A 14,297-nucleotide genomic window follows, 5' to 3' on the forward strand; every position below is an offset into this window, starting at 1 on the left:
CAGGCCCTCAGAAGTGAGACGGTTGTTCATATTCACATGAGACTCCAGAGTTTTCCCCATTAAAACAGTGAAGAATTTATCCATACTGAAGCCTGGACAAATATAATGATGCACGCAAGTTCAAGGTGATCAGGTGTGCAAGAATGAGCTCCCTGTTTTCATGACACAACATGACACAACAACAAATCAGACAGAATATACAAATACAGAATGTACAAAAGTGATTTATCTGGCTGTCAGTCCTGACCACATATCCTATTACAGTCTGTAGTGAGTATATTAATACAGGCAACTATTTTCTAATCTAAGTATCGCAATAGTTCTATGGTTGAATTTGCCTACATTCTTTAAACCAGACTAAGATGAAATCCAAACTAAATTCAGACATAACCTTAGGGAAAACTTGTCACAGACTCACAAATTATATTGCACAGCAAACCCACAGACTTGATGATTTGACAAAAATGTTTCATATAAACTCAAAAGTGTGCCATGTGTTTTATATCAGTATAAAAGAGCAGGGTTTAGGAATACATTTGTTGGAAGAAATTCTCCTGCTAATACAACCATCAAGACGATGTGTTTACCGTGCACTGTAAGTTGTGTCCGTAAAGGGATGACCATTGTGTTTGAATTAAGCATGGACGATGCAGAGTAGGATGCACTTACCTCATTTGAAACAAGTCTGGTCCGATAAATCTGGCTTTCTGTTTAATTTCAACCCACACACTGAGTTCTGTCAGAGCTTTCACTTTCTGCTAGTAAGCGTATGCAGGTGTGGTCCTGGGTGGTGTCTCTAGTAGGGCTGTGCGCATTTGTTCCCACATCACCTGCCCAGCTATGTTCTTGAAGACAGTAGGAGACTAGAGGACACTCATACATACATTATCTGTCCCACACATTCATAATAAAGGTTGCCAGGGAAGGCATGCAGAGGAACAGGTATTATAAGGTACATGATTGGTATGCAACCTGAGGTGAACCACCTGAGTAATAAAAAGAGAGTTTTCCTGAGAGCTTTTCCTTGTCTTCCTTGAGGGTTAGGTGGGTTTTGGTGCAGTTATATGGGTGTATGTGAACATTTCTGTGACATTGCTAGTAAAAAGGGCTACAATGTGATTTCATTTAATTTGATTGAAGTGCGGACCTAACCTACAACTTTGCTGTGTAGATAGATTAAAACTCAATGACACGTCACACAATATGACAAGCTTTATTTAAGGATATTAAACAACAAGTCCATCCTGTTCTCATTCTAATCAAGGGATACAAGGCCTTTGGTCTCACTTCCAAAAAAACAAACGTTTCCATAGAGAGTCATGAGCTGTGTCTAGATCTGTGTCTAGAGCTGGGTCTAGATCTGGGTCTAGATCTGGGTCTTGAGCTGGGTCTTGAGCTGGGTCTAGATCTGGGTCTTGAGCTGGGTCTTGAGCTGTGTCTAGATCTGTGTCTAGATCTGGGCCTTGAGATGGGTCTACAGCTGGGTCTTGAGATGGGTCTAGAGCTGGGTCTAGACCTGGGTCTAGAGCTGGGTCTTGAGCTGGGTCTGGATATATCTGGTCTAGAGTCTGACAAATAGTCTTGAGCTCAGTCTGGATCTGGAGCTGAATCTGGCGTATAGCCTGGAGCTCAGTCTGGATCTGGATCTGAGTCTGGTGTATAGTCTGGAGCTCAGTCTGAAGCAAAGCCTGGATCAGAGTCTTGAGTTGTTTCTGGAACTCGGTCTGGAGACACAGTACATAGAGACAAACAAATTAATGTGGAGCTGTTTTCCTGCTGTCTACTTTATAATGTATGCTTTGTGTGGGGTCTATCCTCTCGTTGTTACCACCATGCAAATGTTTAACGTGTCACTATTAAATGTAATCTTCTTTAAGAGTTGGGTCAGGTACTGTCACTGGCCAGATACAAAACTTCCAACCAACAGGGGCTGAGGATGAGGCTGTGGAAGGCAGACTGTTTTGGGGAGGGAGGGACCTGAGGTGTAAGCTATTACAGTAAGATGAAAGATGAAATATTGTCTCTTGTACCATTTCGATTTAGACGTCATATAGTTACACGTCATCACTGCCTATAAAGTGGTGTATGGATGATGCCATACCTCTGGAGTTGGGGTAGGGGCTGAAGAGGGGTCCTTGACTGGAGCTGTTAACACAGTCAGAAATTAACTGGAATTATGAAGTGTTCTTTTCCTGCATCTTACAAATAATGTATGCTTTGGTCTCTCCTCTGTGTTATCACCATGCAAATATATGAAGTTTCTCAATTACATTACCTTGATTACCTTCTTTAGCAGTTTGGTAATGAACTAGAGCTGGGCCAAGGGCCAGAGCTAAGACAACCAGTGTCAGTACAATGACTTTTGATGAGGATGAGGGAGACAGAATGTTTTTCTTCTCAACAGGAAGGACTTGAGGTTTAAGCTATAAAGAGAGAACATTTTATACTGTTTATTGAGCCATCTCTATTTAGACTCCATCCATTAAGTTACACATTAACACTATTACTTATAGTATGGTGTGAGAATGATATCAAACCTCTGAACAGACATTGAGCTTCTTGAGAATCGCAGCAACAGCTTTTTCATTTAAAGGACACTTCAGGAGTCCTCCTCTGTTGTCATGGAACAGACAGTCCACTTTGAGAATGACATCACTGTTGGTCACATGTCTGCTGCTGTCAGGTACAGTGTAGTCTGGGTCAAAGGTGTGATGCAGCACCACCAGAATAAATGGCTTACCAGCTGAGAGAGGTGCAGAGAGAGGTGGATTGTGTGCAATTTGAAGGACACATTGTATATTTATTTTCTCTTTATTTTTTTTATTTTTTTTACGACGACGATGTTATGGCGGCAGGTGTGTGTTGCTTAGGCGGCTGCCTTAACTGAAAAATGAAGTCACTCATTAGAACAATTACCTGGAATGTTTTTCATTGCTGCCTCAACATCAGTCCCTAGTCGAGACGTGACTGGACAGTAAGCCATGATGACATCACACTCTGCTACTGACATCACTTCATTCAGGCCTCTTGAGGTGAGACTTTTGTTAATCTCCACATGGGACTCCAGAGTTTTCCCTGTTACAACAGCGAAGAATGTCTTCATCCTTGACCCTGGAGAGATAAGATTACACTACCAAGGAATGGAGGTTAGATGTGATAGCTCAGTGTCCAGAGTTTTCAGTCTGAGGTTATTATAAAAACAAGTGTCTTTATATACAGTATAATATAACAATAATACTATATAGTTTTTTTAGCTACTTCCACATTTTAGCTACTTCCACATGTCTACCTACTTACAGTAATAAAACTAATTTTGTACTTTTCCTCCCTCTTTATATCAAACTTACATAAATGGAATGTTTATAGAACATCAGAATCACCTGGTTGAATTGTGACGAAGCTGTCCAATACTCTCTAATATATTCGATTTTTACTATATTTGATCAACCATCGCTAGACCATCAGTCATCTGCATACCCCGCCATCAAGGCTAGGAAGCATGGACGTTGCAGTGTAAGGATGTGCTTACCTTCTTTAGAGCAAGCCTGGTCCGTGGAGTCTGAACTTCTGTCTGAATCTAACTGAGCTTTCACTTTCTCTTATGAAACCTGGGCAGGTCTTTGTCTGGGCGGAGTCCTTACAATAGACTTCAGGCATGCAGAGGAACAGGTATTAGAAGGCACTTTTTTTGCTGTGAATCTGGAGAAGGGGATCCCTCACAAAATTGCTCTTCCCAAGGTTAATAGAAAATATTTTATGAGTTTTTCTTTGTTTACTTGAGGGTTTATGTTTGATTTAGTGCAGTTTAGGACGACTTTATGAAGAAGGACAAGGTAAAACATCTATGACAAAGATTTACTTCACATTAATCCAAAACATAACATGCATATAAACAACAACTAATTAGTACAATAAATCATACGTAATGTTCATTGACACCAGCTCACATGTTTTCATTTACATAAAACTGTATAGCCAACATTAGGTTACCAGGACAACTTTTACTTTTAGTTATTGTCAATATGAAATAAGCACCAAAAAGTGTAATTGCAGATCTTGACACATTACTTTTAATTTATGGTGTATGTTCAGTACAATAACTATTTCTAGAGTCTATTCAATTCTAATTATCTTGTTTATTGACCAAGCAGGAGGTCTCATCTGGACTCGGACTGACTCTTGAGTTTTGTGTGGAGGTCCAACAACAACCAGGACAGCAGCAACACAGACGGGGACACCAACTGCATGAGGTCTACCCATAGCAGGAACAGCCCAAGGGAAACCAAACACAAAATATCACGTTACAACCATCAATTGCAGTTAACTCATGGACTATTATTGCGAAAACCTATCAGTGCAATCATATAACTGAGAGTTGATGGTCTATAGACACACATTACTGGATGAAAATGCAAGTGAAAAGTTCATAGTTTAGTGTCTATAGCAGTGGCTTGTTCTTGTCATCAGAAAATGTATTTCATAAACAACATACTTGTCATAGAAATAAAAGCAGTATGAAATATCTTGTCTTGGCCCTGCAAACAAATCCACCTTTTGTTAAATTGTTTGTAATGTGTTGTGCATGTATGGACGGAGTACACACCTGGTAGTTGATAAAAAAGACATTCGATTTTAACAAGTATGCTCTCTGTGCATACTAGAGAACAGGGGTACATTTGTTTGATTGACTTCATAGACTTGAGTTGTAAAAGCTTGTAATAATTGATTACAATGGATTCTGTGTTTGTGCTGTTTGTTCAAGTCAACTTGGTTCTGTGAATTTTTGTTGCAGTCTGCAGTTCTTTGTTAGTGTTAGTTGTGTTTTAAACTTGTGGATGATGATTCAGTATTATTGTTGTAGTGTGTATAACCCTCTTGTTTAGTGTCATATTGTTTCTGTGTATGCCTATACACAGTACACACACACTACTAAACACATTATACATGTGTGAGAACAAAATGTTTGAGCTATTAAGACAGAAAGCTAAATATCTTCTCTCACACCTCTTGCAGCATTATTCAGGAAACAGCGGAAATAACTTCAAAATGGTGTAAAATTGATATGAAACCTTAACTGAAGCAGGTGGGTCTTGGTTCTTGGTTGAAGCTGGGGCTGGAGATGAGTCCAGGGGTGAGGTAGTGGTGGAAGCTGGAGAAAGGTCTGTGTTTGAGCCTGGGGCTAAGGCTGTGTTTGAGGCTGGAACTGGAGCCCGGTACTATAAAGACAGAAAACCAAACATTGCCTTTCAAAGTCACTTTCAAGTTACTTTAGGTTATAGAACTGCATTCAAACTTTAAGTAAAAATGTATACCAAACCTTAGTGATGAAGTTCAGAATATCACGAACAGCTTTGTCATTGTGAGAACACTTCAGAAGTCCTCCTTTAGTGTTGTGGTACAGAACGTCCGCAATGTGAATGACTTGACTGGTCACATGTCTGCTGCTGTCAGGTACAGTGAGATCTGGGTCAAAGGTGTGATGAAGCACCACCAGGATGACTGGTTTACCAGCTGACAAAACGATGGGGGGGGGGGGCATGTTTTGAAAGTGTCAAGGCAATGTGAGAGTTTTAGAGAAACAATATTGAGCAGTTCATTAACAATTACCTGGAATATTTTTAATTGCTGCCACAACGTCTGTCCCTAGTCGAGAGATGATTGGACAGTAGGCAATGATGACATCACACTCTGCTGCTGACCGCCCTTTAGTCAGGCCTTTAGAGGTGAGACGTCTGTTAATCTCCACATGAGACTCCAGGGTATTCCCTGTTACAACAGTGAAGAATGTCTTCATCTTTGACCCTAAAAAGACAGTTAAATATCTTTGTGAGAAGTTAAGCAAACCCGGGGGAAAACATTGTATTTATGTGACACATAAAAAGGGTTACTCTACCTTCTAAATTCATCTGTGACCATTTTCTTGTGTTAAATTGCATGTTAGATTTTCATGAATAATGATAATGACAAATTATAGTTTATAATAATAAGGACATTTTAGGCTATGTTTATTATTCACCTAGCCTGTAGTATCGATCGAAATTGCAACAACAACATCCCAGGAGGGGAGGCTTTATGAATGCTTTTTTTTTTTCAGAAGAGCTAACTAACCATCTGACCGTCAGATGGCTGAGCGGTTACTACCTAGGTAGCCGGTTTGATTCCCTTCCGTGCGAAATGACGCAAGGCGCTTCACCTTACTTGCCTCAGGGGAATGTCCCTGTACTTAGCCTAGCCTACTGTAAGTCGCTCTGGATAAGAGCATCTGCTAAATGACTAAATTTAAATGTAACTAGATGATAAACCAAAAACATCGGCTAGGCCTAGGCTACTAGTCAAAAAAGACATTTCGGCGATGATAGCGCCACATGCTGTTTTTACAGACTACTACACTTGAAACAGAAACTACTCAACTCAACAAATAGCAATGATTTTCTATAATAAATTGCGAAAATGTTATCTATTTTACATTTGCCTTTAGGACACCTAAATGCTAAATGTTGGCTAAATATGTGCGTGTTTACTGGCAGCTGTGTCCGGCGCAACACTGGCGCAGTGAGCAATCTTTAAGCATAAAAGTAAGTTGTTTGGTTGTTGTTCTTAGTCCTATGATTGTTTAACCTATTTAATCATGGTAAATTTATGAATAGTCTAATGTAGCGGTCGGAGCATTGTGTATGCTCCGACCGCTAAGGAGTCAGGTGGCTGAGCGGTGAGGGAATCGGGCTAGTAATCCGAAGGTTGCCAGTTCGATTCCCGGTCATGCCAACTGACGTTGTGTCGTTGGGCAAGGCACTTCACCCTACTTGCCTCGGGGGGAATGTCCCTGTACTTAATGTAAGTCACTCTGGATAAGAGCGTCTGCTAAATGTAAATGTATGCCTATAGGCTACTGCGAAGTGGAATGTTTAGTTTCGTTTTCGACAGTGGTCGGATTTGATTAAAATAATGTTCATAGACCGTATAATATGTATAATTATGATGACATTGGTAACAGTATTTGTTGTACCTGTAATATGTGGTGTCGGGAGTGTGATGTTGATTGTTAACGTTCTGTGTTGTTTCAGCACCATCACCACCACACTCATTCACCCTCATGTAAGAAACGGAAAACTCCGTAGAACTTGTGTTCTAATAAACACCCTGGGAGCAAACACAAAACCCCAACCAGCTAGCCTATACTTAATTATTTAATTTCTCACCTACAAAAACTAATGGCAAGTCAAAGTGTGTTCATACTTTAGGAAATCAGGCTACTAAAGCTAATTCGAGCACCATGTTACTCTGTTATTCGCTGTAGCCTAGATTAAAAAGGACAACGTGATAATGTAGGCATTTAGTCTATAGGCCTACCTTTGATCCGGTTCCAATGATAGCCCATAGACTTATTCTGCCACAGGAATCAGAATTGTGGAACAGCCTACATTTAAACGTCTCAGTGTCCTTTCACTTTCACTTGCTTTCCCTTTTCATGTCACATGTTACGACGCTTCTGTGTGCAGTAGAAGGTGAGAACCTGATGAAGAACAGGACAAGGTGCACCAACTTGTACATCATTCAGCCCGAGGTTGAATTCATACTGATCAAATACACAATTACATATTGATCAAGACTCATTGACACAGAAGTACATTCACTTTTAGATTAGTTAGGCTAATTGAAACTTGATTAGAGGATAATATACATATTGAACGTTTCAAGCACGATGATATAGAGCAAATGTTTGAATCTCTACTTCACATCTTGATTCCATGTCATTGGTTAAATAATAATGACTTAACCCATGTGTCACAAAGAGCAGCAGCCACAGCTAACCGATGCAAAATAAAACTTCAGTGCTAATCATTAGCCTACATGCTACTTTTATTCATGGTTATTGAGACCGATACAAACCCAATGATACAGAAGCTTATATCAAGAAGGGTGAGGTGTTTTGTTTCTTTAGCTTACAATACTTATTTCCTTTCTTTGAAATAAAGGCCAGGCCCAAGCACAGGCTCAAGGCCAGAGCCAGGCCTAGGACCATGCCTATGCCTGCGGATGCCTTGTTCCCCGTAGCCAGGGCAATGATCAGAGCCAAGGACAGGACCAGAGTCAGGACCAGGAACACGAGCAGGAGCACAAACAGGATCCGGGCATGCCTTTTAGAGCCTACAGGTGCCTGAGAAAAAAAGTCACAAGGATTAAAAAAAATATTACATTTAGTGTCCAAAGTGTCTACCTCTCTAAACATCCCTTCATCTAGCTACACCCATAAAAGAAATAGGTTTGGTGGCTGTATTTATACTGAGAAGTGAGATCAAGTTTACTTGGTTACATCTGCTCACTGCTTTGTTGATGATGTACAGTTTGACCTACTGCATCTTTGTCTTTCTGATAAGACAAAGCAGTCTCCTAGTTGTACATCTTCATCAATCAAATGAAACAAATGTGTAAAGCAAACATTGACAAGGTCAGCCACACAGGCATGTTATCTGGTATGATCAAAGTAATGTTTTTTTGTCATGAGTTAGTGAGACAGAAGCTGACTATAGCCTGTGTTGTTAGAGGGTTAATCTGGGAGCACCACTCTCTCCTGGGGGACAGAACACAACAAGAGTAGCAGTACAATGTTCACATAATCACATAAAACACTGTTTATCAAACTAGTGTAAGAAGGATGTGAAACCTTAGAACTTGGGAGGCAGTGCAGAATCTCAGCCACAGCTTTGTTGTTTTGAGAACAAAACAAGAGTCCTCCTTTGGAGTCATGGAACAGACAGTTTACAGTGAGGATGACTTCACTTCTGGTCACATGTCTGCTGCAGTCAGGTACAGTGTAGTCTGGGTTGAAGGTGTGATGCAGCACCACTAGGATGACTGGTTTACCAGCTGGGAGAGAGTGATGCAGAGAGATGAAAAATAAATAATGATTGAACAAACTTTTATTTCTCAGGAATATCCCTTTTCACACCAACTTTAAATGTCCCACCTGTTCAGTCCAGGGTACAAGGCAGGTTTCTTATGTGGATCAGACCCATGTCAGACACTGTCCAACTACAGTACTCAACATGTGACTAAGAGTCTTGAAAAGCAGTAAAACAGTAATTACATGTGTCGTTGCTTTAGTAACATGTCAATGTGCCTCAGATACGTTTAATCCACTTCAAATATGTTATATCAGAACAATTACCTGGAATTATTTCCATAGCTGCCTCAAGATCAGTCCCTAGTCGAGAGACAACTGGACAGTAAGCCATGATGACATCACAGTCTGCTGGTGACATCACTTCAGTCAGGCCTCTTGAGGTGAGATTTCTGTTCATTTCCACATGACACCCCCTCTTATCCCTGGCCACAAGAGTGTAGAACTTGTTCATTTCTACACATTGGAAAGATACATGACAGCAATTATGCCAAAGCTAATTCATAATTACAGTGTGAATATCCAATATGTTTTCTTCAACCACTCAAATAGTTTGTCGTGTCCACATTTGCCAGCAATAGCCAACAGGTGACGCCATATTTTGAGACAAATTTTTTGCTTTTGTTTTTTACATTGCTGGATTACTGCTTTTTAATTTGGATTTTTACGTTTGAATTTACTGGGTTTTGGAAGTTGTTATTTTACTCTTGAGCTGTGCTTTACTTGACTGCTGTGTAAATCAAGACTTTTTTATGAATCCCCAGTTTGACGTCACTGTTCTGTTTGTCCGCACCTGGGTTATACCCCAGACAGTGTTTACAGATACGCCTATACTGGTAGTCAAAACTATCATTGTGCCATTGACCTCCTCTGCCAATGGACCATTTAAAAATAACATTAGTTTCTGTATTTATTTACTCATAATATTTCAAATGCAATTCATTAAGTAAGGCAACCATTACATAGCCTACATAAACATTACATAATAAGTAAATTAAACATGAGTAATTGAACAGATTGTGTTCAGGTTATCCAAGTTAACAATTGGATCCTAATATCCACAATTTTAGGACAGGCAATGATGGGCTACAAGACGCATTCACGGACGCTAAATCGAATGACTGACGATGTTCCTTCAACTTTAAGACTATATAGCTTTTAATTCCACCGAAAACTACATGCATATGTAGGACCTATCTGTTTGGCTTTTCCAACGTGTGCTCTAGGTTCAATTAAATGTTACACCCTGAATCCACCATGCCCTTAGAAAGGACAATGCGTTGATCAAAGCATGCATGCATAGACCTACCTTTAACGAAGCGTTAGTGATGATAATAATATGCCAATAAATCCGGATCCGAAGCATGAAGCGTAGACCTATTATTAAGGATCGAATGCTATGTTAGATGTAACTTTTACTTTCACTTTCATGTTGCGTTTCGACGTGGACATTCCAAGAAATCTCATTCCATACAAACAACTGGGAAAAGGTCAAACGCAGAGCCTGGCTTGATAACAATCCTTAAGATGGTTTAGACAACATAGGCTACTTTATTGCTGTACATAAAGTTGGCTAAATATGAAAAATATATTTGAAGTATCTCAATTAAATGACCTTGATAAAGTTCTTTAGAAGTTGGGTAATGAACTAGTGCTGGGCCAAGGGCTAGAGCCAAGACAACCAGTGTCAATGACTTTTGATGAGGATGAGGGAGGTGGAATGGTTTTCTTCTGAACAGGATGGACCTGAGGATTAAGCTATAAAGAGAGGACATTTTATATTGTCTATTGAACCATCTCTATTTAGATCCCATCCATTCCATTACACTTCAGCATTATTACGTATGGTATGGTGTGAGAATGACATCAAACCTCTCAACATACATTGAGCTTCTTGAGAATCGCAGCAACAGCTTTTTTTATTTTAAGGATACTTCAGGAGTCCTCTGCTGTCGTGGAACAGACAGTCCACTGTGAGGATGACATCACTTCTGGTCACATGTCAGCTGTTATCTGGTACAGTGAGGTCTGGGTCAAAGGTGTGATGCAGGCCTACCTTTGATCCGGTTCCAATGATAGCCCATACTTCTTCTGCCACAGGAATCGGAATTAGGGACCACTAGCCTGGTTATACTATCCTACATTTAAATGTTTTAGTGTCCTTTCACTTCCACTTTCTTTCACTTGTCACATGTTACGCAAAATCACCTCATATTTTTTATTAATTAATTCCTAACTTAACGGACACTTCTCTAAAGCGCCATAGGCATAGTGCAATAGAAGGTGAGAACCTGATGAAGAACTGGACAAGGTGCACCAACTTGTACATCATGCAGCCCGAGGATGAATTCATACTGATCAAGTGCACAATACATATTGATCAAGACTCTTTGACACAAAAGTACATTCATTTTTAGATTATAGTTCATTGAACCTTAAGGACAATACATTTTGAACATTTCAAGCACGATGATATACGATAGAGAAAATGTTTGAATCTCTACTTCACATCTTGATTCCATGCCATTGGTTAAATATTAATGACTTAAACCATGTGTCACAAAGAGCAACAGCCACAGTTAACTGAAGCAAAATAAAACTTATGTGCTAATCATTAGCCTACAGGCTACTTTCATAGATGGTTATTGAGACAGATACCAACTCATTGATACAGAAGCTTATATCAAGAAGTCTAAGGTGTTTTGTCTCTTTAGCTTACAATACTTATTTCCTTTCTTTAAAATAAAGCATTTCTTTTCCGGGTCTGTTGAAGAGCCAAGCCCAAGCCCAGGCTCGAGGCCAGGGCCAGGGCTAGGGCTGCAGACAGAGCTGGGGTGTGAGCTGGGTCTTTGGTTGGGATGTTCACCACGATCAGGGCAGTGATCAGAGCCAAGGACAGGACCAGAGCCAGGACCAGGAACACAAACAGGACCAGGGCACACGTTTTGTCATTGACTACAGGTGCCTGAGAAAAAAAAGTCACAAGGATTTAAAAAAAAGATCACATTTAGTGTCCAAAGTGTCTACCTCTCTAAAGATTCCTTCATCTAGCTACACCCATAAAAGAAATAGGTTTGGTGGCTGTATTTATACTGAGGAGTGAGATCAAGTTTACTTGGTCACATCTGCTTTGTTGATGATGTACAGTTTGACCTACTGCATCTTTGTCTTTCTGATGAGACAATGCAGTCTCCTAGTTATACATCTTCATCAATCAAATGAAACAAATGTGTAAAACAAACAATTACAAGGTCAGCCACACAGGCATGTTATCTGGTATGATCAAAGTAATGTTTTTTTGTCATGAGTTAGTGAGACAGAAGCTGACTATAGCCTGTGTTGTTGTTAGAGGGTTAATCTGGGAGCACCACTCTCTCCTGGGGGACAGAACACAACAAGAGTAGCAGTACAATGTTCACATCATCACATAAAACACTGTTTATCAAACTAGTGTAAGAAGGATGTTAAACCTTAGAACTTGGGAGGCAGTGCAGAATCTCAGCCACAGCTTTGTTGTTTTGAGAACAAAACAAGAGTCCTCCTTTGGAGTCATGGAACAGACAGTTTACAGTGAGGATGACTTCACTTCTGGTCACATGTCTGCTGCAGTCAGGTACAGTGTAGTCTGGGTTGAAGGTGTGATGCAGCACCACTAGGATGACTGGTTTACCAGCTGGGAGAGAGTGATGCAGAGAGATGAAAAATAAATAATGATTGAACAAACTTTTATTTCTCAGGAATATCCCTTTTCACACCAACTTTAAATGTCCCACCTGTTCAGTCCAGGGTACAAGGCAGGTTTCTTATGTGGATCAGACCCATGTCAGACACTGTCCAACTACAGTACTCAACATGTGACTAAGAGTCTTGAAAAGCAGTAAAACAGTAATTACCTGTGTCGTTGCTTTAGTAACATGTCAATGTGCCTCAGATACGTTTAATCCACTTCAAATATGTTATATCAGAACAATTACCTGGAATTATTTCCATAGCTGCCTCAAGATCAGTCCCTAGTCGAGAGACAACTGGACAGTAAGCCATGATGACATCACAGTCTGCTGGTGACATCACTTCAGTCAGGCCTCTTGAGGTGAGATTTCTGTTCATCTCCACATGACACCCCGTAGTATCCCCGGCCACAAGAGTGTAGAACGTTTTCATTTCTGCACACTGGAAAGATACATGACAGCAATTATGCCAAAGCTAATTCATAATTACAGTGTGAATAACCAATATGTTTTCTTCAACCACTCAACTAGTTTGTCGTGACCACACTTGGCTGCAATAGCCACCAGATGACGCCATACTTTGCTTTTCTACTATTTTTTGCATTTGTTTTTAAAAATCAAATTGGCTACAAGACGCGTTCACGGACATTAAATCGAATGACTGACGTTTATGTTACTTCAACTTTAAGACTAGCTTTTAATTCCACCGAAAACGACATGCATATGTAGGGCCTACCTGTTTGGCCATTCAAACTTGTGCTCTAGGTTTAAATGTTACACCCTGAATCCACCATAGGCCTTAGAAAGGACAATGCGTTGATCAAAGCATGCATGCATAGTCCTACCTTTAACAAAGCGTTAGACATAATAATATCCCAATAAATCCGGATCCGCGTAGACCTATTCGGATTGAGTGCTGTTAGATGTAACTTTTACTTTCTCTTTCATTTTGGTTTTCGACGTGGACAGTTCCAAACAAATTACCGGGCAAATGTCAAAAGCAGAGCCTGGCTTGAATGTTATAAATGGTTTGTATATATATATATATATATATATATACAAACATAGTATATATATATCTTTTTTATGATTATTATTTAATTATTTAAAAGAGTTTTAAAAGGTAAAAAAAAAAGTCTCAAAACAAAGGTAATTGAAATGACCATTAAACAAGGATTTTCCAGCACATATCTTTTCCATGATACAGCCATAGACCTGCGGATTCAGCATTGTTCGTTAATATGCCTACCGTACTAACTTACTCGTGTGTATAGTGATGCAGGCAATTATATATCAACTATAAAATAAGTAATTGTAGGCACTGTCAAACTATGTTGTTTTAAGACTTAAAACATCAATGTGTGGCGGATTCTGCCGATTGGCTTGTTAGTCTGCCTGGCAGTTTGTCAGGAAGGTTAAATGCCAGGATTAGACAATTATTAAAACAAATTGTGTCATCATGTTACATCCATTACATTAGATCACATGTAGTATACATTACACTACCAATAAGGTGAATTAGACCGTTTGAGTCAGTGCAATACTGCTACATATTAGATTACAGTTATTTTTTGAACTCTTATTTTGAAGGTTGATGATTTTATTTTTGACAATAGTAAACCCGGAAGCACTTGTGTACATGGCTACCTGCTTGAGCGCCGCAAGCA

General features: G+C 39.7%; 1 protein-coding gene across 1 annotated transcript; it reads right to left on the minus strand.

Moving 5' to 3' along the window:
* Nucleotides 1-7,842: 7,842 nt before the first annotated feature.
* Nucleotides 7,843-13,570, minus strand: LOC136948089 (uncharacterized). The gene is made up of 7 exons (XM_067242375.1): nt 13,476-13,570; nt 12,877-13,072; nt 12,373-12,575; nt 10,212-11,867; nt 9,170-9,358; nt 8,666-8,868; nt 7,843-8,158 (listed from the first exon to the last, which is right to left on the minus strand). The coding sequence occupies exons 1-4, from the start codon at nt 13,494-13,496 to the stop codon at nt 11,640-11,642; spliced, it is 648 nt and encodes a 215-aa protein (XP_067098476.1). The 5' UTR covers nt 13,497-13,570; the 3' UTR covers nt 7,843-8,158; nt 8,666-8,868; nt 9,170-9,358; nt 10,212-11,639.
* Between the last annotated feature and the right edge of the window lie 727 nt (nt 13,571-14,297).

The sequence above is a fragment of the Osmerus mordax genome, chromosome 8, assembly GCF_038355195.1.
Source record: "Osmerus mordax isolate fOsmMor3 chromosome 8, fOsmMor3.pri, whole genome shotgun sequence".
Classification (NCBI taxonomy): Eukaryota; Metazoa; Chordata; class Actinopteri; order Osmeriformes; family Osmeridae; genus Osmerus; species Osmerus mordax.